The sequence below is a fragment of the Uloborus diversus genome, chromosome 2, assembly GCF_026930045.1.
Source record: "Uloborus diversus isolate 005 chromosome 2, Udiv.v.3.1, whole genome shotgun sequence".
Taxonomy (NCBI): domain Eukaryota; kingdom Metazoa; phylum Arthropoda; class Arachnida; order Araneae; family Uloboridae; genus Uloborus; species Uloborus diversus.
The window spans coordinates 19950420-19974677 of NC_072732.1; the positions used below are offsets into that span (position 1 = coordinate 19950420).

Genomic DNA, 24258 nt, shown 5'->3' on the forward strand with positions numbered 1-24258 from the left:
GATTGGAGTTAGAGTCGACGCCCTGAAATTATAGGAGTCGGAGTCGAGAATTGGTCATTATGGGCTGTTTCCAACAAAAAATTTTTGAAGCAAATCCGCTTTTAAGTTCGGAATCTTGACTCTCTATATTGACTTTTAGTTTTCCCGTAGGTGATAATGTTAAAGAATTTGAACTGTTCAAAATTGAACGGAAAATTGTTCAAATCAAAAAGATATTTTATATACAAGTTTTTCATCAAACGCTTTTTCCTAGAAAGTTTGAAGCAAATTCGCCTCACAGTTCGGAATTGCCTTGAATTTCCCCGTAGGCGCTAATGTTAAGTTTTTTTTTGAACTGTTCAAAATTGAACGAAAAATTGTTCAAATTAAAAGTGAAATATGGGAATGAGGTGCGATGTGAAGTTCGGAGGGAAGACGTAGTTCATATTCACGAAGCGAGTAAAACACGGACATTTTTGTAGAACTTTGCTTTGTGGTGTTATCTAGCAATGCGTTTGGCAGAAATTCTTCTAATTTTTCTGGATGTTTGTCAGTCATTTTTTTTTAAGGTTGATAAAAGTACAGCCAAGGACGGATACAAGGGAGGGCGATCGCCCCCTCCTTGAGCCGAGAGACTAGAACTTTTTTTGTGTATATTTTCGATAGAATGTTTCAGAAACGAAATTTTACATAATAGTCGATGATGTTAGAAGAAAGGGAGCTCTTCCCCGGAATTTTTTCGGAACTGAAGTCTTGAAAACGCAATCGTAGCAGACCTGGGGATAGGGACTGGGACTTTCTACAGGATTTTTTCCGAAAATGAAGTTTCAAAATCTAAAATTTAAACGATCTTAGATGACATTAGAGATAGATAGGCTTACCTTGGATATTTTTTTGAAAGAAACACAACTGTTGGATACCTTTGATTACACAAAGGAAAATAATGAGGTTCAATACAATCCTTCAAATTAATTAGAAATTGAAGTTCTAAAGAGCAAAGAGTGAAAAACCATCGCACTCTCCTTGAACAATTTCTGGATCCGCCCTTGAGCACAGCTCGTTCAACAATGCTATTTGCTTGAAGGGAACATGAAGGTGTCAAAGATCTTGTGATTCCGCATTTTTGCAAAAACCGTTGAGGTGGCGAGTGGTAAAATCAGGTTCTTTGTCCCATAAATACATATTAGGGGGACCATATAAACAAACTTTATTTCATGTTATCATAATTTAATAATTGAATATAGGATGGATGGATGTAGAATATCATGACAATGTAATATTACACAGTGTTCAAATACTTTATGAATAAAGTGTAAGTGGGTCGAATAAATTTTTTACTGCATTAATTATTTGATTTAGTAACTATTAGAACTAATACTTCCTTCATTTCTTCTGAAATTAATTAATAAAGTTTGCGAAATTAATTAATCAAGTTGTCCAGCCCTACTAGACACCTTATTCTGGGCCGATTTATTGCTTTTGATTGACACCCAGATAGTTCCAGAAATTTTTCGCACCCAAAACTGTATATTTATCATCATAGCGCCCTTCCCCCCCCCCGTTCCACATAAAATGTAAGCCTGTATCGGTTCCTGCTTGTACCTCAATGATTATTTCCCCATACTCAAATAAAGGGTGTCCCAAAATTAACGCAAGATTTGATTTTGTTGCCATTTGTGCAAAATAGTGTTGGCATATCTGAAAAAAAAAAAAAAAAACAATTGGTAGCTGAGAGGTTAGGGTTTAAAAAAATGGAGCGTTGTACGATACAATAACGCGCTTTCATTATTGAACAATTGTTTCAAAAATAATGAAAATTGAGGCTGGTCAAGCAGTTAATGTTATTGGCGCTCGGTATCGCAACACGGTAATGCACGGGTGGTTGTGGGCTTGTTGACATAGACCTTTGAATTCAAATAACCCCATAAGAAGAAATTTAAAAATGTTAGATCACACGATCTAGGGTGCCAATTCTGATGACCGAAATGAGAGAGTACGCGACTAGGAAATGCCTTATGCAGTAATTGAAATGTTTCACTCTCTCTAGCTGTATGGTACAATAACACCCCATTTTTACTAACCCTAAACTCTCAACTGTCAAACTGTTCTTTTTTCATGGCTGCCAACAATTTATGGAAAAAATGGTGGCAAATTCAAATCTTGCGTTAATTTTGGGACACCCTTTATAAGTGCATGCTTATACTTTGGCCAGGTTGCGACTAATCTGAAATATTTTTGTCACCCAGGCAACTAAAAAGAAAAAGTACCATGGCGATTAGTTAGTCCAGAACAGGAATCTTTTTGAAGCCATGTAACAGTGAATTTCCCAAACTCAGAGAAATAATTTGTTTAGAGCCTATTTTTTCCCTGACTCGTGCGAGTAGATTCCTCTATAGACATCAATGACGGAAAATTGTAGCAACGCTCCGACAAGGGCGGGTACATTCTACCATTTTAGAGGGGTCATCAGCCGGTCATGCTAAAGAATGACCCCCAAACGAATCTACGGTTTTGGGCGCGAAAGGTTTCTTTAAGATGCTTGGGTGTCAATGAAAAGCACGAAATCAGTCAGGAATCGGGCTCCTAATGTCCCAATATGCATAAACGTTTCAAATTAAGCGGTTTCAAATTTCATAAGCAATGAAAGAAGAAATTTCAAAAATTTACTTTCAAAAATAATTGATGAATCGAAAAGACAATTGAAATCGTTTACATTTTATTGTACAGTGTTTCAACACAATGTGGACGAATACTACTGTCGACGTTTTTTTTTTTGGGGGGGGGGGGCATGACCCCAGTGACTCTCCCCTTGTATCCGCCACTGCACTGCGACCTGCTTGATACTCTCCCCAAGAACCACATTTTGACTTCATACTTGCTTCGTCACATGACTTATGAATGATCCACTGAAAACACAGGCGAGGCTCTCCAAACCACTTCACCTGTTAAAAGGCTACTTGCTGAACGGGCAATGATGCATGATGAAGCAGATTTTTATCGTCTGATCGGCTTACAAAACCTTCCCCTTCTCCGTCCCCTCACTTAAGAACATCATCATCTGCCGTCCGAAAATTCGACGCAAAGCAGATGCAAATTAAATATTGTGAAATACCTATCACTTACTATTTCCATTTGATGTACGTCATATGAGGGAATATCTACATCCCTTGGTTCTATCGAGGAGTTCGGCACGCTTAAAGGAAAACATATATTGCCAATTAGCTCAAAAATTACTTTTAATTGTATTACTGAAGTGCTGTAGTTTTATGTTTTGGTTCTGCTAGAACAGAGTTTCCAGTACTTCTTCGAACGGTATATATATATACATATATATATATATATATACATACATACATACATACATATATATATATATATATATATATATATATATATATATATATATATATATATATACATTCATACATACATACATACATACATATATATATATATATATATATATATATATATATATATATATATATATATATATATATATATATATATATATATATATATGTATATATATGTATATATATATAACTCAAATTGTTTTACAAAATGCTAGTATCAGGGTTCACAATTCGGCAAGGCCATGTTGACTCCAGACAACATTGAGGGGTTGAACCAGTTTTATCACGTGAACTCTCCAGAGTGAATATTTGGTTAATAGGAGTCCGGTAAATCTTCGCTGAGCTGTATTAGAAAATTCAGTAAATGAGTAAAGAATGTGATGAATTCAGCGTAAAGACGTGTTAATATTAGTGATGTGCAGGATCGTTAAAAAAAATAGACCCGCGGATACGGATACGGATCAATAGTGTCAAGATCCGCGGATACGGATACGGATCTCAAAAACTTTTTTTTACCCAATTCAATTATCCAAGTGTAATATTTGTTACGGAAGGTATTCCCGTCAGAATAATGGCAGTTTCTTCAAAAAATGTCAACTGCGGTAAAAATATAATCAAGACTATGATTTACTTTTTAAAGAAATCTCCGTTAAAATTGAGGGAGAGTTGGAAGGAATGGGTCAGCGCTGCATTAATGCTTAAATAGAATGTGATAAATTATTTCTAGCTTGCTCGGTAGATGTAGGATACAGGAGCAAGAGTGTAAAGCTGCTACTGGACAGGCTAGAAATAATTTTTCCCATTTTATTTCAGCATAAATGCAGCGCTGACCCATTCCATCGAACTTCTCCGACCGACGAAATACAGAGCTGGGAACACCTTTACAAACAGCAAATAGAGAATTTAGTCTCACTTTTTTTGAAGGACGCCGAGAAAAACAAAAATGAAGAATAACAGAAACCCCAAATCAATAACAAAAACTAATATTAAATTAAAAATTAAAAACACAAAACTTGTCCCAGAGGGCCGACCTCATTAAGATGAATTTCGCGGGTCAGAACACACATTTGCTAACAAATATGAACTGACAGCAGGTAAAAATTTTAAATCATTGAGCTTTTTCTCCTTATCTTCCGACTATGAAATCGCTACCAATCACGCGTATAAAGGCTTAGAATTGCATTTAAAATTTACTTAACAAGATTATAGCTCCTACTGTATATCAGTTGGAAGTTTCAAGTAAATATCAAACGCAGAAAATTTCGTTCTCTCAATTAGGGCCAACATTTTTAACGTACGGGTAAATTTTTACTACCACCATAATTTTGAAAAACGTTAAATCGGTTTTTAATTAACATCTCTGGTAATTAAAGTTCTACAAAAACGAGGACAAGCTAAGAACACTTTCGATCAAGCTACTTAGTGAACGAAAAAATGAACTATCAAAATCGGTTCATCTGTTTAGGAGCTACGATGCCACAAAAAGACACACTGATATACACTATTAAAACTTATTTCCCCTTCCTTTTTGCAACAAGGGGGGGGGGGTTACAGATTGGCTTCGGAAATGATACTTTATAATTTAAATAGGGAATAAAACCTAATTTAATCGGAATTTAAGAGTCTTTTATTCAAATATTTAAAAATTTTTAGAATGAAAATAATTCGTTTAAGAGCCGTCAAAAAAGTAATGGATACGGATACAGATCTTTATTTTCCCTCGGATATCCGCGGATACGGATACGGATATCCAGAACATCACTAGTTAATACATGGTAGTTTACTACATCTTTTGATTCCACCAGAAAGTTAGGCAAGGAAAAAAAGATTATCTAACTGCTGACATTATTCAGCATTTACTCTTCAGAAGAAAAAAGTGCTCTTCCTTCCTGATGTCTGTGCCCACCCACTCTCTTCGCATCCATTCTTCCTAACACATCCCATCTTAAGAAACCCCTTCGAATTTCGAAGCGAGCAACCTGCTTATCGCTGTTCATAAATCATTCCGATATCATCCCATTTTCCATTCCTTGCAAGTTTGGCGCTTTCTCGGCAGCAGCGCTCCTTCAAACCACCTGCACTGACCCCCTTTTTGTGATGGTCGGTCCATACCCTAATAATGCAGGACGACGGGATCGTCGCCGTTTTGTTTCTCTTTTCTGAAACTGTACACTGTAAAAAAAAACTGTAAATTTTGAAGAAGTTATCCGTATTTTTTACAGAAAAAACTGTTTGTAATAAAATACAGGATTTCTCTGTTTTTTTGAATCTGTAACCGGTTATACTTTGTTTTTCTTCGAATCTTCGAAATTTCGCCCGCGTGTTTGGATTTTCGTTCTCGTGCTCGAGTTTTTGATCTTATATTTATTTAAAGCGAGTAAGTCTTAAATCGTTTGCAACTTCCATTTCATTGCATTCTAATCAATATTTTATTATTATGTTTTTTTGTCATCTCTTACAGAGGCATATTCGGAAATTTACCTTTGTATACATGTATTTCGTAGTAGTATAGTAAATATTGAAATGTATTTATGAAAGTATAGTTTCATTTTTTAATCTTCATAAAATAATAAATCAGCTTGAATAAATAATAAAAATACGGAAGATTTCTGTAAAATAAACGGAAGAAAACTGGCGTCCTGGCTGACAGTTTTTTTCTGTAAATTTTACGGATTTTTTTTACAGTGTAGGAGAAACAATCGCTTGTTTTTATTGGCACGGTGGACATCGCGTCGGTATGACGTTAATTAATTAATTATCTATTGCCAATTTCTATTTAATAGCAAATAAAATGCTCGACATTGATTTTTAAAAGTATAAGGCTTTTAATATTATTTTCAATTTTCCCTCTTGATTCTTCCCTCATTCGGAGGTTCTTAAAATTTTCAATTTTATCGTTGCTTGTATTTTTAAGTATTATGTGCATGCTTTAAAATTATTTTCAAACAAAACAAATTTCCTAGAAAAATGAAAAATATATTGAACTTCATATGACGCTCTGTAAAAAAAGTAAAAACGATATCTGTAGCAAAAAAAATAATTATAATTAAAATTTTCTTTGTTATATTTTTCATTACTTGCTTACGAAAGGGTTGAGGACGCAAAAATGGCCGAAGAGACAGTTCGTATTCATGAGACCTTAAGTCCACACCAATCGACCGCCACACCGCTACGGCAGGAGCGCCCCCTTTTGATCGATGCGCAAATAAACAATTCAGAGCGAGATAGAGGAAAAAAAAGGGGCTCGATTTCGAATCTTGGTTTAGATTTCTCCGAACGTGGCTCACACTTGTATTCCTCCGTCCCGTGGATGGCCGGAATCGCCTGCAGGGGTCGACCATGGGGTGCTGCTCCGAGGATTCTGTCAGTGTGTCCAGTAAGTGGATAGTTTTTATTTTTCGGGATTTGGCTAGAGCTCCGACAGACGTTTGGGGATGGGAATTTCCAGGGAAAATTGAAAATGACATTCTCAGGTGATGTAAACAATGAAAGAGAGAGAGAGAGGGGGGGGGGGGGCAGGGACTGATTTACGGCAGGGCATTCGGGGCCCGGACCCGGGACACCAAAGTAAAGGGGGCACGAAATTTCTGTCATCAATTTTTTTAGGGACCACTGTTAGCGACCTCTAACTAAAGGGAACAAAAAAATTTTGTCAGTTGATAATTTTTTATTAAATGAAAGCATATTAGCCAATTGTTGTGGAGAACGATCATTTTTGCTATTGAAGAGAATTAAGTGTCCTTTGCGTACTCTCATTTCTGATGGTAAATTATCTTTATTAGCTGTATTATCAATAGAAGGAAATTTCACCTAAAACTTGATTATGAGGACATTATAGATGAATTTACTGCAAAAAAAACAAAGGAGAAAATATATAAAGAATCTTTGATGCGCAGAAAGCACATTATGATTTACCTTTACCATTTGTATCATAGTTTTTCCATCTGCAACTGTAAAAAAAATTCTAACATGAAAACCATAAATTTATTTTAGATTTATAATAAATAATTTCTTTGCAAAACCTCTTAATTATTAACTTTTTTCGTATGAAATCGATATTATAAAGTTTTCTTTCTATTAAAATAATATCCAACACTTGCCTTCATATTTTTGTGTGAGGGGGGGGCACCATATTTGTCAGTGTCCGGGGTACCCAGGTGTGCAAATCGGTCCCTGGAGAGGGGGGGAGGGAGAGAGAGAAGGAAAGGGAGGGAGAGAGAGATGGAGAGACAACACGTCTATATTATTATTTTTTAACTTTGCGGAGGGTGTGCAGTACAATGTTTGTACGTTTGTAGGCTACTTTCAAGCGAATTCCTTCAAGACAAAAAAGAACCAGTTTACTTTACTTATTTATTTATTTTTTTATTTATTCATTCAAAAAGATTTGTAAACAACAGAAAAATCTAAACAGTTCTACAGTGGTCTATTCTACTGCAGTTAAAATAAAAACAAAAACATTGGTCAATGTAGCAATAAAAATAAAATAATAGTTTAAAAAACTAAAAAAACACGCTTTAGTAGCAAAATGAACTAAAAAGTGAAAAAATAATCTTTGGATGATAGTAGTTGACCAATCACTTAATTTTAATGTAATACAAAAAACCGTGGGGTGCTGTCTATTTACATTTTTGCATAGACAACAAATGGAAGAAATTCAAGACAACTGATAAGAAGCCCCCACGCTTTTTTGTATTACATTAAAATTAAGTGATTGGTCAACTACTATCATACTAAGATTATTTTTCACTTTTTAGTACATTTTGCTACGTAAGCGTGTTTTTTTAGTTTTTTAAACTATTATTTTATTTTCTTCTTTTTAGTTTAACTTGTTTTACGAAAAAAGATTCATTTCAACATTGTTAAAAATCTTTTATATTCATGAAATTTGCCCCAAAAAAGCTAATCCATCTCAGTCATCGATGTATGTGTGCGGAAATCATATCTACATTACTTTGAAAATTTGAGATGCATTTGAATAAAAGTTTTGTTCAACAATGGTCTGATCAGCAATGAATTTCCAATAGAAGGCTCACCTAAATTTTGGCATGAAATGAGTTAAAAACAATTATATTTCATGTTCTAATTACCTTGGAACGTTGGAACAAATTTTGTCAGATGCAGAAAAAGTAAAGGTTTTTGTAGATATTTTTAAATAATTTTTGCGAGCATTTTTTAATGTATTTTTTTTAAATTTTCCCTTTTTCACATTGCTGGATTTATGCCAAAATATTGATTGAAATTGGAGGAAACCAACAATTAAAAGAGTTAATTAATTAATTTGATTATAGAATATTGCATTGTCATCGGGTCTGAGGTCGCGAGCCAAATTTCAAAAGAATCCGATCGCAGGAAGTGGGTGAAATTTGAGCTGCATGATTCCGTTACAAGATACATACATACATACATACATACATACAGGTGAAGCTAATAAAAGCGTGTTAAAAAAAACTAGATGTTTCAAAAGCGCAAGCAACTACTATTTCAGAGTCGTTGAATGTCACGCTAAAATAACCAACCCACAATCATATTTGATAAAAACTTTTGAAACTCTATAGAACACAAGTTTTCAGTATAATTAAACTTAGTTTCAATATTTTGTAATGGATTTGAAACTTTTGGCAGGGCAAGTTCAGAAAGAATACATCTACGAATAAAACGCCTTCTGAAATGCCTTTTCGGAAATTTCTTAAAAATATATAAAAAAACTGCTCTTTTCCTAATATTTTTCTTCCAGCGTGCTTAAAATTACATTTTCTACACCCGAGTGGTATAAATACTTTTCTGACTCTATTAGTTCGGGAATTGCGGGGTGGAAGGGCTAAAAACCACATGTGAAACATTTAATAATATCTTTTTTTGGAATTAATTTATACATATATGTATTTTAAAAAAAAAAAAAAAAAAAAAAACGGACGATGACGACATTTACAAAACTGTAAATTTTCTAAAAATTGAAAACTAAAAAACACCTGACATAAGCTTTTGTTGGATGTCTTTTCATCCGTAAGCTCATTTCTTTTGCAATGAAAGAGGCGTTCCTTGTAACGCTGAAACACGTGTGTGCAGTAATCTGCCGTTTGTGCTATTCGAGGCTGTTATATCTTATTTTACTTTTAATGCACAAAAGCATTCATTTACTTCATGTAGCATGTGGTAAATATACCACATTCTTTGTAGCAGAAATAGGTATTGGCACCAAACACTTAATGACTTATTCAGTAAATTACCGCCCATTAGCCAGGGCTAAAGCAAAAATACGTGAAATACACCGCCAGCTCAGTCATTTCCAGCCGAGGACTGCAGTTTCGTGCTTATTAGCACTCATCAGCCCGGCATAGGAAAGTGACTGAGCTGGAGATGGAAAACCTCATAAGGAAGCCAAGAGTGCCAAACAAACTGGTAGCTAATATAGAATTAAGCAGACCAGACGAGTGACGGAAGCAATGGTTCGGTTCAACTCGAAGATTGAACGCGAGGCAAGGTATATTCAGTAAATTACCGCCATTAGCCAGGGCTAAAGCAGAAATACATCGCCAGCTCAGTCATTTCCAGCCGAGGACTGCAGTTTCGTGCTTATTAGCACTCATCAGCCCGGCATAGGAAATGACTGAGCTGGAGATGGAAAACCTCTTAAGGAAGCCAAGAGTGCCAAACAAACTGGTAGCTAATATAGAATTAAGCAGACCAGACGAGTGACCGAAGCAATGGTTCGGTTCAACTCGAAGATTGAACGCGAGGCAAGGTATATTCAGTAAATTACCGCCATTAGCCAGGGCTAAAGCAGAAATACATCGCCAGCTCAGTCATTTCCAGCCGAGGACTGCAGTTTCGTGCTTATTAGCACTCATCAGCCCGGCATAGGAAATGACTGAGCTGGAGATGGAAAACCTCTTAAGGAAGCCAAGAGTGCCAAACAAACTGGTAGCTAATATATATTTAGCAGACCAGACAAGTGACCGAAGCAATGGTTGGGTTCAACTCGAAGATTGAGCTGGCGGTGTAGTTCATGTTGACTACACCGCCATGAATGACTTGTTTCCATGTGGACAAATTTGTTGTGAACAAAACATTAGACACAATTCAGCCGTAAAGTATTTTTGAACTGCAGTTTTCTTCCTTTCGTTTTTTTTTCTTATTTTTTTTATTGCTTTATAATATTACGAATAAACTATATATTCGCAACTTATTAATCTTTTATTAATAAAATAAGAATATTTACGATTTAAAGTTTAATTATTTTAGTATAATTTTTTTTTTACATTTAAAAATGTGCTTAAAAAGTGGTAAAAAGCCAATAAAACTTTAAAAAATAAATTTTTGAGGTTGCGAATTTCTCCTTCATTGAAACCTGCTGCTTCGATGTAACACTACAGTGCTATGAATCCAGTTATTTTCGATTTTTTTAAGCGCTCAATTAATGATTTTTTTAAGGTTAAATTTTGGTGTTTGTATGATGCGGGAAGTGGATAAACTGATTAAAAAAGAAAAAAAAAAAAAAAACGAGCTGATGTGTGCATCACATGACTTCCTTTTGCTCCTTTTTTTATGTGATTTTCTCATTATTGGCAATTTTAATGTAATTCAATAGTTTACTCTCAAAATATCACCAACAGTGGCCAAATTGAAACCAAATTTAAAAAAAAAAATCGCCAAATTTGTCGCCAAGTTGGCGCAAACTTACTTCTGTTGGCGAAAAAAATACTGGCGATATATCGCCAAGTGTCCGCCAAATTATAACACCACTTGAGTATACATCGAAATTACCAATGATTTCCCCTCAAAAAGGGGCAAAAGACCCCCTTAAAAACACTCGAAGGCAACCAAAAGGGCAGGTGCACAACTAGACCCCACTAGGAGTCTACGTCCCAAATTTCAACTTTCTAGGACATACCGTTCTTGAGTTATGCGACATACATACGCACATACGCACATACATACATACGTACATACGGACGTCACGAGAAAAGTCGTTGTAATTAACTCGGGGAATGTCAAAATGGATATTTCGAATGTTTATACGTTCTTAGGCACTTATCCGCGTGTGGTCGGGTCGTAAAAAAAAACTCAGCATTAATTCGGGGGTGAGCAAAATGGAAATTAAAGCGGAATTTTGAGTGAAATTTTTTTCGCGAATACAATACTTCCTTTTTTGTAAAAAGAAGCAAAAAAGAATACCACCCAGCATTCATTTGAATTTTTACGTCTTGAATTCAAACTATGCTTTATCTTGAATTGCGATAGGATCCTACTTGTTGGATTTTTGTTTCTACAAATGAAATAGAACAGCACGGAAATAGTCAAGAAATTTGCACCCGTCATGTTATGACTGATGATTTTCTTAAATAGGTAATACAAGGCATATCCATGGGGGGGGGGGGGGAATGGTGCGGTAATAAAGATAAAATTTTACGGCTGACTCCACCAGTACACTTATCTTAAAGATTATAGCGTTATGTATTTTTATTTTTTTATCAATCTTAAACGACGGTAATTAGTAATCTGGAAATGTTTTATTTAGATGAAGTTCTGCTGTTCAAGTTCATCCATATAGGGTTTTTTCTCCTGAAAAAACAGTTTTACCCAAAAACTCCTTTTTAAGTGTAAAGTTTGCTTAAGTTAAACCCTGAAAAAAAAAAAAAAAGAGTAAAATCAAACTGCAGATAATTTGTAACTATGACAATAAAAATTTTGCACTCTAAGTAAATATTAAAAACAATCGGCGTCATGGTAATTTGAAAAATCACAGCAACGTCAACTTTGGTCAAGTAAGCAAAGTCTCAACTAGTTCCCCACCAAAAGTGGGTAAATGTATATATATATAAATGAATGTTTGTCTGTATGTCATCCATGAACTCAAAAACTACCCGGCAGATTTGGCTGAAACTTTCACCGTTTGTTATTTTTGGTACTGGGAATGTTTATAGACCAGTTCGAAAAAAATCTTTTCCTTTTTTATTCCAATTTAAGTCACAATCCATTGGATAAATACGAATAAAATTATCGGCTGCAGAAATTAATTCGCGTGAAAGATCTCATTGATAAGAAGTTAGCTGTTGCCATTTTTGTTGAGTTTGAACAAATAAATTCTTTCTTTATTGTTTTATGGCTTTTCATGCAACGGGGGGATTTAAAACTTTTTCTATTTGATAATTTTAGCGATGGATTGATCTTGCAAACTGCGTGAGTACAAAATTTGAGTAGAGTCACTGCTTCACTTGATACCTGGACCGATTATTATGAAAATTGCTATATATATATGTATTTTTCCACGGAGAAGGTGCATAATATGCTCATTGAAGCCACTCGCCACCAGGTGGCACTGCAGAGTAGCAACTTCTGCCCCGTTCAACCGATTGTCATGAAAATCAGTATAATGATGTGTTTTTTTGTTGGCGTAGCAACGCGCGTCGGGTATAGCTAGTAGTGAATAAGAATTGCTTCAGATAACGTCTAACGATCCAACACGTATAATATTTACGTCAAGCTAAAAACACTCTTAAGAATGCAAAGTTCATTTCGGGATCGATCGCAGTTTTTAATATTTTCTCTTCTTATTTTGTATCATCTTTTATTAGTCTTACTAGTTGCGTCGCCCGGTTTTGCACGGTCTACCTCGAAAATAAAAGTTATGTCAAGTGACGCATGTGCAACAATCAGACTTAAACAAAAAAAAAAAGAGCAAAACTTTGTGGCAGATGGCGAAAAAATAACCAAAAAAAGGAAACATTTTAAATTCCCCGATCACAGGAAAAACGTCAAAACAAAAGCCAGAATTTTATTTGTTAATATGCAAGGAAAAAAATGGCAACATATCTTTCTTCTCAATGATTTTCTTCACGCTACAAATTTTATGGGGTTCCTTAATTGGTCAAAAAGAAGCATGGCCCGACTTGTGATCCTTCTGTTCCGCTTTTGAATTTGTGATTTGTCTTATTTGTGTATCGATTATAAAACTATTTCAATGGTGTAGTTATTCAGTAGTACTTAATAACATTCTATACTACTGGGCTTATATTTTTTTCTTTTTAGTTTTTTTGGTTTTTACGCAGTCGGGTTTTTTGTTTCGATTTAATAATTATTTTTATTTAAGTTTGACTTTCCTTACACCTCAAAAAAAAAAAAGTTTAAAAATAGCACGAACTTTATGTTCACATGAATTATTAAAAGTTTTTTTTTAAGGAGGGGGGGGGGGGGTAAACACCACAAATTACCTGAGAGTCTCACGTTTCTAAGATCGCCACTGCCTGTATCACTCAAAGTTACTTTTAATGACTTCAGTCACGACTAAAGCCCAAATATGGGCTAATTAATAAGCTAATAGCACTAAAACTATTTACTACTGTACTTAAAACTACAGTGACTTCTCACTGATACGCGACCAAAGGGGACAACGAAATTTTCGCGCACAAGTGAGATTCGCGTATAAGTGAAAAACCCCAAAAATAAGCTTAATTGCAATAAGTTTACATCAGTTATAGTAATACTAATAGTACACTACTAATATTAATGAATCAATATGCACATAATTTCGGTTTATGCATTGTAGTTAAATAAAAATGTAAAATTTGAAGTTGCACGTTTTGTCATTTTTTATGCACTGTACAGTATGTAAGCGAATTCCACAAAACCTAAAAACTATCGCGTGATCAGTGTCATACTGTGTGAGGATACAAAAGATCCTCGATAGGCTATGTCAATGCTTTCCGCTTCACCACGACTTTTAGGAAGGTCAACCTTTTCGCATGTAACCCGTTCTCCCCTCTCGATGGCAATCACAAGACTAACTGCACCCCCAATCGCACACTTGCGCGAAAAAAACGCGTTCTTGGAAACCTTTTGAACATTGGAATAAAGGTGTGTGAAAGCATTTCAAGAGACATCAAGAAGGGTACAAATCTTCCGATAAGCATAGCTGAATAGAAGATTTAACTAAAACTTAAAAAAATTTTATCGCGCATAAGTGAAAGGTGCATTTTAGGTTTCGCGTATAAATGAACAAGAGTTAACATTGTTTTCCTATATCGCTGGCCAGGCCCGGTGAGAAAAATGCGCATAAGTGAAAAACGCGTATAACAGAGGTCGCGTATAAGCGAGAGCTCACTGTATTTACAATAATAAATATTTACATTACGGAATTAACACAATTCAAAATGCAACTATCGGAATAATAATAACACCGAATAAAATCCTACAGAACGAAGTCAAACACAGAATGCTGCTATCAAACAGGTTCATCGTATATCAATCGCATCACCATTTTGTTGCCGAGTCCTCTGTACGCGAATTCTCCATAAAAAATATCTTCTGAAATATAATGTTTACCGAGTGACAACCAAGTAAATTCTGTAAAAGTTGTTTCTCTGCTAGCGTAGTGTCGATGCAGAGGAAAAAAAACTTGACCCCTGACAAACGGGCACTTTGAGCCGCTCAGAATTCAAATCGGTTGAGTCTATTTGTTGGTTTCAGAGCATTTTGATTAAAATCTTTAATAATAATAATAATAATAATAATAATAATAATAATAATAATAATAATAGTAATGATGATGATGATGATAACAATGTTAATAATAATATTTTGGAAATTTTTGTCCATTTACTCTGGAAATGTTAAGATTTTCAGAGCTGAAATCGTAAGAAAAAAGTGTTAACACACAGCGTAAATAAACTAGTATGTTGTGGCCATCACGAAACTTTCTTCTATATCTTTCTTATAATTCTGATCCCTCCCCATGCTTAACGAGGAAGCAATATTCCAAACGAAAACAAAATTACACATGCCAAAACTTGATGACTATCCCAATGTCTGAATTATTGCAAAAGCAAAGCAAAGAGCGAAAATTGAAAGTTATTTTAAAAGCCTTGCTTAAAATAATTACCAACATTTATCTGTTAACAAAATCAAGATGGCAACAGTTAAAAATTTAAAATCATTGAGATAATATTTCGGATCATTTCCATGCAATTAAAAGCACGAGCTGAACGCAGACTACAGTCTGTTACGATTTATCTTTCTTATTGTTGCAATTAAAAAGCTATTTTTATTCACACAAATAAAAAAAATCAGCCCCCCATGGAACGATTGGCGCCAAAATTAAACCAACGCCTGTTTACATATGGATTCATATTTATTCCAAATTTCATCCAGAACGTAGCATTACTTCTTGAGATAGGGCACTCACAATGGAAAAAAAGAACGTTCGATTGCGCCACCCCCTTTTCAGCTGTTGACACCAAAATAGAATCATTTCTTATACCCTCTAAGGGCTACTTGTCGATAAATTTTTGTTTGATTACGTTCATTATTTATTAAGATACAGCAGTCACAATTGACGGAAAAAAACGTTCTATAGCTCAACCCCCGTTTGAGCTATTGACACCAAAATTGAATCAGGATCTGTACCTGTTAGGGACAACATATGGACCAAACTTTGTCTGATTCCGCCAGTTACTTCCTGGGGAATAGCAGTCACGCAAAACTCAAAAAACGTCTCATTGCTCCACCCCCCTTGGAGGAATTCGCGCCAAAAACCAATGGGCACAAGTTCACATAGGGGCACATATGTGTACCAAGTTTCGTTCGATTTCATGCGGTAGTTTTTGCTGTAGAGCGGCCACAAAAAACTGGTCACACACAGACGTGACACACATACACACACACACACACACATACACACACACAGACAGACAGACATTTTCCAAAAATAGTCGAAATGGACTCAGCACACCTCAAAACGTTCGAATCCGTCAAAATTCGAAATTCGAAAATTTGCACGAATCCAATACTTTCTTCTATATATTAGATATAGAAGAAAGTAATAACTAGTATGTTGTGGCCATCACGAAACTTTCTTCTATATTTTTCTTTTCTTTTTTTTCTGATCCCTCCCCATGCTTGACGAGGAAGCAATATTCCCAACAAAAACAAAATTACACATGCAAAAACTTGACGACCATCCCAATGTCTGAATTATTACAAAAGCAAAGCAAAGAGCGAAAATTGAAAGTTATTTTAAAAGCCTTGCTTGAATTAATTACAAATATTTTATTTGTTAACAAACATAAGATGGCAACAGTTAAAAATTTTAAATCATTGAGATAATATTTCTGATCATTTCCATACAATTAAAATCACGAGAAATACGCAGACGACAATCTATTACGATTTATCTTTCTTATTGTTGCATTAATAAAACTATTTTTATTCGCAAAAAAAAAAAAAAAAAAAAAATCAACACCTCTTGGAGCGATCGGCGTCAAAATTGAACCAAAGCCTGTTTACATATGGATTCACATATATTCCAAATTTCAAACAGAACGTAGCATTACTTCTTGAGATAGGGCACTCAAAATGGAAAAAAAGAACGGGTGATTGCGCTACCCCCTTTTTAGCTGTTAACACAAAAATAAAATCAGTTCTTATACCCACTAAGGGCTACTTGCCGATAAATTTTTCTTTCATTCCGTTCATTATTTCTTGAGATACAGCAGTCACAATTGACGACAAAAAACGTTCTATAGCTCAACCCCCGTTTGAGTTATTGACACCAAAATTGAATCAGCACCTGTTCCTGTTAATACCAACATATGGACCAAATTTTGTTTGATTCCGCCAGTTACTTCCTGAGGAATAGCAAGCACGCGTAACTTGAAAAACGTCCCATTGCTCCACCCCCCTTGGAGGAATTCGCGCCAAAAACTAATGGGCACAAGTTCACATAGGGGCACATATGTGTACTAAATTTCGTTTGATTTCATGCGGTAGTTTTTGTTGTAGAGCGGCCACAAAAAACTGGTCACACACAGACGTGACACACATACACACACACACACACACATACACACACATACACACACACACACATACACACACACACATACACACACACATACACACACACACACACAGACAGACAGACATTTTCCAAAAATGGTCGAAATGGACTCAGCACACCTCAAAACGTTCAAATCCGTCAAAATTCGAAATTCGAAAATTTGCACGAATCCAATACTTTCTTCTATATATTAGATACTAGCAAAAATACCCGGCGTTGCCTGGGTCAGTAATAATTATTAGAAAAAATCGTTACTTGCTTTTGTTTTCTGTTTTAAGTGAAAGAATTTAAAACACATCTTTTTGACGTGATTAAAAATCGAGTTTCTTCCTTACCCATAAAACTAAAATAGCAATAAGTATAAAGAACAAAGTAGTATTGATTTAGAAACGAAAGCACTATATTTAAGCATATACAAATTTCCAAAACATGAAATTATTCTTCTCATGTTTAAATAGATTAATCTGTTGATACTTTTTTTTTAACATGGAGTCTAAAACCTTCTCTGTATGGCTAATGAATTACGAAGTGATTAAAGAAAAGTAGCTGTGCTCGTAATCCCCTTATACTTGCTTTAGTTATTTCGGGAAATTTCAATCATTGTGGCTCTTGGTGCGATTTTACCGAATTTGCGAAAGTCGTTTCGGGGTACCTTCGATGATGCTCCCCCATTCTTTCCTTACTTTCTAAAACGATATGATATTAATTTTCGTTACAGAGATATCGTCGCCAGATGCTGAGATATTTTTGGTCACCATAAAATGGCGCTAAACAGTTTCATCCGAAATGTTACCAAAATAAGTAATACAATTTGGTGATTGTTTGAAATTGTGCAAAAAGGAAAATTAATGGAAGTTTTTGTGCTGTTTATGGATTTGCCTAATTTAGTTGCTGGATTATTTAACACAGTAAAAAAAGTCTTGAAAATTCTTTGATTGGCAATATTTTGTTTACATGGTGAAAGCTGAGAAACATTATGACGTAGTCTTCGGCTTCAAAAACAGCAATGTTGAAAAAACTGCCAAATGCATCAGCTACGGAAATCTTTCTGCAAAAATTTTGGCGATCTGCTGGTTGTTTGATAATGAGTAAGTGTTCAATCAGCATAAGTAATAATAAAAACCATTAATTACATTAAAGTTCCGTTTAAATGGAAAATCATCAGCCAAATCATGTATTATTTGCCAATCTTGTGCAAAAATCTTACTTCAAGATTTGACTTGAGAAAAGCCCTGAACAATCACGAAAAGCAAAGAAAGTCAACAATACAACAATTGTCGCTATCGACAGGGAGTTGAGATGATACACTAAATACTGTATTGAGTTGAGGAAAGCTTTCGAACATAAATCTAAAAAGCTCATAACTCGTTTTTTATTCTACTTAGAAATTTCGAACAGGTGCCATCTTCAGCAGAAAAATCAGAGCTTTCGATGGACATGTAATGTAAATATGTGCAAGCATTTTTTCATCCCAATATTAGAGAATTTATACAAAAATTGTGTTTTATTGCCCCCTAAAAGGGTTTTGCCCCCCATAACGGGACGAAAACTACCCTATGTGTTATTCTGATGCATAAGCTATATTATTGTAAAGTTTCATAAAAATCCGATCAGTAGTTTTTGCGTGAAAGAGTAACAAACATCCATACATCCATACATCCATAGAGACAAACTTTCCCATATATAATATTAGTAAGATAGAAGAAAGTAAAAATGAAACAAATCACTTCACGTAAAGTAACTGTTCGTCTTGTGCGTTAGAAAGTTGCAACAGATACCAAGAAAAGTTTTAAAATTACATTTTCTTTGTAGTATATTTGGAAAGAAAGATTATAAAGGCAGAGTTTGTACACACAAGCCGAGTTTTCCTAGGCCTGGGAGGGAGCTCCCCCCTAGCTGTGGGGGGGGGGGAGCACCAAAAGCTGGGGACGCCAAAAGTTTTTTGATTTAAAGTCTGATTAAACTTTTCCTTTTCTAAATTTCTGTTAAAATATAAATAAATAAATAATAACAATAATAAAACTAAATAAATATATAACAAAATAAATTTTGACGTGAAAAGATGGATAATACATTCTCAGCATTTTTCCTCGAACTATCTTCCCAAACTTGTGAAATCAAGCAAAGTTTCGGAAAACATGACTCGTATTTGCTCATACGCTTTATAGAGCCATAGGAAATGATTTTCAAAATAAGTAAACACTATTTTATACGGACAACATTCACTTCAGGCTGCTTGGAAAATGAGTCCAGCTATTTTGAGACCTAATAAAGTTCATTTTCAAGACACAACAAATGGAACTTTGTAAAATGAACATCGTTAGAATAGCTGTGATGTACAGTCGACTCCCGACTTACGCGAGGGATGCGTTCCAAGACACCTCGCGTAAGTCGGAATTTCACGTTGTGCAACAAAGTATGTTTAGTAATTTTTTATAAGCATACCCAATTGTTTCAGACGTTTGTAAACACCTCTCATATTGTTTCAAACCATTTATTAACTATATATTGCAGTATCTTTTACAAAGGACCGACTTTTTCTGTATTTTAGAAAAAGCGTTATTATTTGACATAAAATTCTGTAATTTAGCACAAAATCAATGATTAATGGGGGAGAGAAACTTAAAATAAAGCAGTATGGGGTACTTACAGTATGTACACTACAGCATTATTATAGCACTTAACAGTATAGATATAGTAAATATATTTATAATTTAAAAAATGAAGAAGGTTTGTGCAGAGCGATCAGAATGTATTTTATTAACGTTCATATGTAAAATGAAAAAAAAAAAAGTTAAGAATCGGAGCGGTTATTTGTATAAACTAAAGCAAAGGGTTGTTTAGACTAATACAGTGGGTGAACGTCCGCTTTCAGTGATGCTAAAGGGATGAAAGTCCATTCACAAAACCAATATTTAGTGTCAACGAAGCCCATTCTAACTTTCCGCCGCTCTTTTCCGAACAATTTTATGTTGCAGGCGAGTAATTTGTGTCCGCACTAAAAAATTCATTACTCATGAAAAACTCGCGTTATAACCATTTCGCGTAAGTCGGATCGCGTTGTAGCGGGATCCGACTGTACCACTAACCAGGTAATTTCGCGCGGTTCATTGTTGATCGGATTCTAGTTTCGCATTCGAGGAGACGTTTTCAGACGACTATTATAATACTGCAGTGCTAAGCTCAAAAGTCGTATCTGCAGATGAGTTCAAAATGAGAAATAGCCGTTTAAAGTTGTGTGCCTCTATGTGTTTGATTCGGATACAACTTTTTCAGAATTAAAAAAATACATATTTCCCATTGACAAATGACCATAAAACGATGTATTTAGGTGAAATATGTGACAAAGAACCACCAAATGACCAACTCAATTTTGATGAAAATTGCAGATACGAGTTTTGTGCTCAGCACAGCAGTAGAGCTAAAATTTTACCAAACCTTAAACTATCACTATTTCTTGCTACTAGTAGTTTTTCCTAAATTTAAGATTCTGCAGGGGTGCCCACCTAGGAAGGATGGGGGGGGGGGTATGACGCAGACTGCGTCATTGAAATTTTTATGGGGGTGTTTTGAGAGGTATTTTTTCTCTTTTTTTTTGGGGGGGGGGGAGGCTCCTGCTTTTCGGGAGGTATGTGCGATATTTAGGGGGGTGCGCCCTAGCTCTTAGGGGGGTGGGAAATATTGTTTCTTGAGCCTAAAGATTGACATAATAACTGAAATGTTGTGGAACAGTGTTGCAAGCTCTTTTTTTAATCATTTATATACACCATCATTAAACACACACACACACACATACTCTTTTTCTCTACCCCCCCCCCTCTCTCTCTCTTTCACTGGGGATATTTCGATAATTGGAAATCTGACGTGGTCGTCTCATTTTTGGCATAAATAATTTTATTTTGGTAACCCTGCTGATTTATAGTAACCCTATGTCAATAGATAATTCCCATAGACTAATAATAAGAGTAGACCGAGCTTTCTCATTCTTGCTGATAAAGAAAATTGGTTCATAGATGTATCATGTGACTAGTGGAAGGGCTTGGCGAAGACTTTGGCAGCGTGGTTGCTAGATGGCAGCATTATCTATAGTTTGGCACTCGACATGTATTTTAAGACAATGTGTTTTCATTAAAAAAACTTCCAGGTGCAGAGATTGAACTGTTTTTCTTTTAGTTATGCATTATTTTGACATTAGTAATAGTTTTTGGTCACAGTTTTCAGTAACTTTTATTTCATTCGGAACTGCTACGTCAGCGTTGGCGTAAACGTAATGCCGTAAACGTTTTGCGTGAACGCAAAAATGTACTAATCGGTATCTTAAATTGAAACTGTAGGTAAAAATCGTACCGTTTGCTGATTCTTCTTGGTCGCTTGCATCTTTTATTGCTTACAGAGTTATTGAAATTGACTAAAGAAAATGCACAATACTATCTAAACGAAAAACTCACTATATTAACAAAATGTTTACAACTTAGAATAACAAATTTACAAATCGGACTCCATAAAAGATCATTCTTCCGTGTTCCATCAATTCTATTTATTTTATTTCTCACGAACGTTGATCGTCTGCTACGATCAACGCCCGCTGTTGCTAGGATATCCACCAGTCACATGGTTTGGTTTATGAGCAGCAAAAGGGTTGCCATAGCTCGGTCTAATCTTATTATTAGTCTATGATAATTCCAGTCTCTTTGTTTAGATTTGCAATGAGAAATACGTCTCGCGCAGGCGCTGGAGCCAAAAATTGACGCCAATGAAGAAAGATCGCCAGATTCCCAATTATCGAAATATCCCCCTTTTACGCACACAACAACAACAGGGGTTGTTTTTTTATGCATTTTATTTTAAGATTTTATGTAATTATTAATATTTTATTTATTTTAAGAAAATGTACTCTTAAAAAGAACTATACCTTCGAGAAAAAAAAATTACAACTTTTCCACAGGAAATCTGAGGACAATTTTATTCTCTACTAGTGATACCCGCACTGCTTTGCCCGTAATAGAAAAATCAAAAGGTCTTTTGGTTCGCCTGTATATTTGCAAATAATGTATGGTGAATTTTCTCGCCAGTTGGCTTGCACTTATCTTACGGTTCCACGTTATGATAATTTCGTATCTCGCCCATTGGCTTCTGCCCATGTTACGGTTCCACGTTATGATAATTTCGTATCTCGCCAATTGGCTTCTGCCCATGTTACGGTTCCACGTTATGATAATTTCGTAATTTACTCGTCCATCTTATGATATTTTTGTTCTTAAAATTGGAATAGAAAAAGAACCATTCGAGGTGCACACCCCCATGCTACAAACTAACTTTGTGCCAAATTTCATGAAAATCGGCCTAGGCGCTATGCGCGTCACAGACATCCCACAGACGTCCAGACATCCTCCGGACAGAGAGACTTTCAGCTTTATTATTAGTAAAGAAGAAAACTTACGAAACTATTCTTAAAAAATTCTCCCCCTCACCACTACTCTAGATTTAAGCATTGATCTGTGAGCTTGGAGAATTTCTCAAAATAGTTTCACCCTGAGTGCTCTTTTTATACGGTTTTATCAGTGCTCCGTAATTAAACAGACTTTTTGTGAGATTCCTAGACAGCAGCGTTCAACTAATATTGGCTTTAAATACCTCTCATGTTTTCAAAAGTTCGCTATGGTTGCAACTTTCATTTTGTCCACTCGACGCTTCACAATCCTACATTTATTACTTTTCTCTCTTTTTTTTAACGCCAATAATCTGCCCGGTCTCGTTCGCTAAAATGTCTCCGGTATTCCAGAGAAAGGGGAGGGGAGGGAATTCTCCACCCTCGTTTCATTAGAAGTCGAATGTTGACGTGCGTGTGCTAAGACCAGTATAGTTAGCAGATCTGACTTGTCCGACATTTTGGCTCCGCGAGGAATCAGCAGTCTGCGTGCCGAAAAAACTTATGATTTAACTTTCAGATCCGCTGCCTGATTGATGTTCGACTATTTTAACCTAACAAAACCTGAATATTTCGTTCATTCTGTAAAACAAAACTGAAGAAGAGCCCCAATCAACGCTCTATTGAATTCTACCCCACACAAAACCATTCTAACAATACTTTTTTTTTTAATTGATCAAATTTCTCCTCTTGTTGCCATTCCGTTAAAATAAATATAGGTAAAAAGAATTTAAACATAAGAATCGTCTGCTCACGCTAATACAATTTAAATTCGGAACTCCAGCGCTCGAATACGCTACCTTGCGGTGATTTACAAAACTGCTGATGAAACTAAAACATTGCCACGTTGCGTTCCACGTGTGTCTGTTGACGTAAACACAGGCAGTTTGTTCTGAGTATTTATTAACGCAATCGATGAGTCTTAGTTTGCTTTCAGCTACAGAAATTAATTCGTCCCTTAGTAGTATTCTCGAGCTTCTCAAAATAATGTTAGTTTTCCTTATTTCCTTCTAAAATATGAGTTGATTGAAAATAGTGAAAGCAAAAACTGGATTAACAAACTTGGATAACGTTATACAAGGTAAAATTTTTTATTGTTTTGTATGAATTCGTAAGAATATGAGTCTTTTTTAATCTTAAATTAATTTAACTAACCATCTTTTACAGCAGCATTTAGTTGGAATGGACGGTATGCAAAATATTTTCTTGAATATATTATCGTAGAACAAAATGAAAAATGTTTCACAGAGAAAGAATTTACTTTATTCCTTTTATTCTCAGCTGAAAGGTTTCGCCAAATTTGTTTAGGGTTATAGTTTTAGTATTGTGCGAGCAAAGTAGCCTTGGCGAGATTTCGCGTTTTTAGTTAAACCATTTTTAATTTTTATCATGAGTGGAATAAAATGGTAGTAAGATTACAGAATTCGATAAGTAAAAAGAAATAATCGTCAATCAACTGAAAAGAAAACTACCACCATATATCCGTAAGAATTCTGTAGATGATTTGCATAACTTGACATAATTAAATCGTAACTCAGAAATTAGAAAAATCGAAACAGAAAAATTTTAAATTAACCGATTCGGGAATTCGAGAGAAATAACTCAGCAACAAATGCAAAGCGCTAGCCAAGCAAGGCAAAGAAGTATCATCTTCTTTC

The 24258-nt window shown here is 35.1% G+C and overlaps 1 protein-coding gene across 1 annotated transcript in view; it reads left to right on the forward strand.

The window, feature by feature from the left end:
• The first annotated feature begins 6611 nt into the window (after nucleotides 1-6611).
• LOC129235101 (uncharacterized) overlaps nucleotides 6612-24258 on the forward strand; it is a 51147-nt gene continuing 33500 nt past the window's right edge. Inside the window, exon 1 of the mRNA XM_054868786.1 lies at nucleotides 6612-6711. Within this exon, the coding sequence (XP_054724761.1) occupies nucleotides 6675-6711 (37 nt within the window). The 5' untranslated portion in view covers nucleotides 6612-6674. The remainder of the gene's footprint in view (nucleotides 6712-24258) is intronic.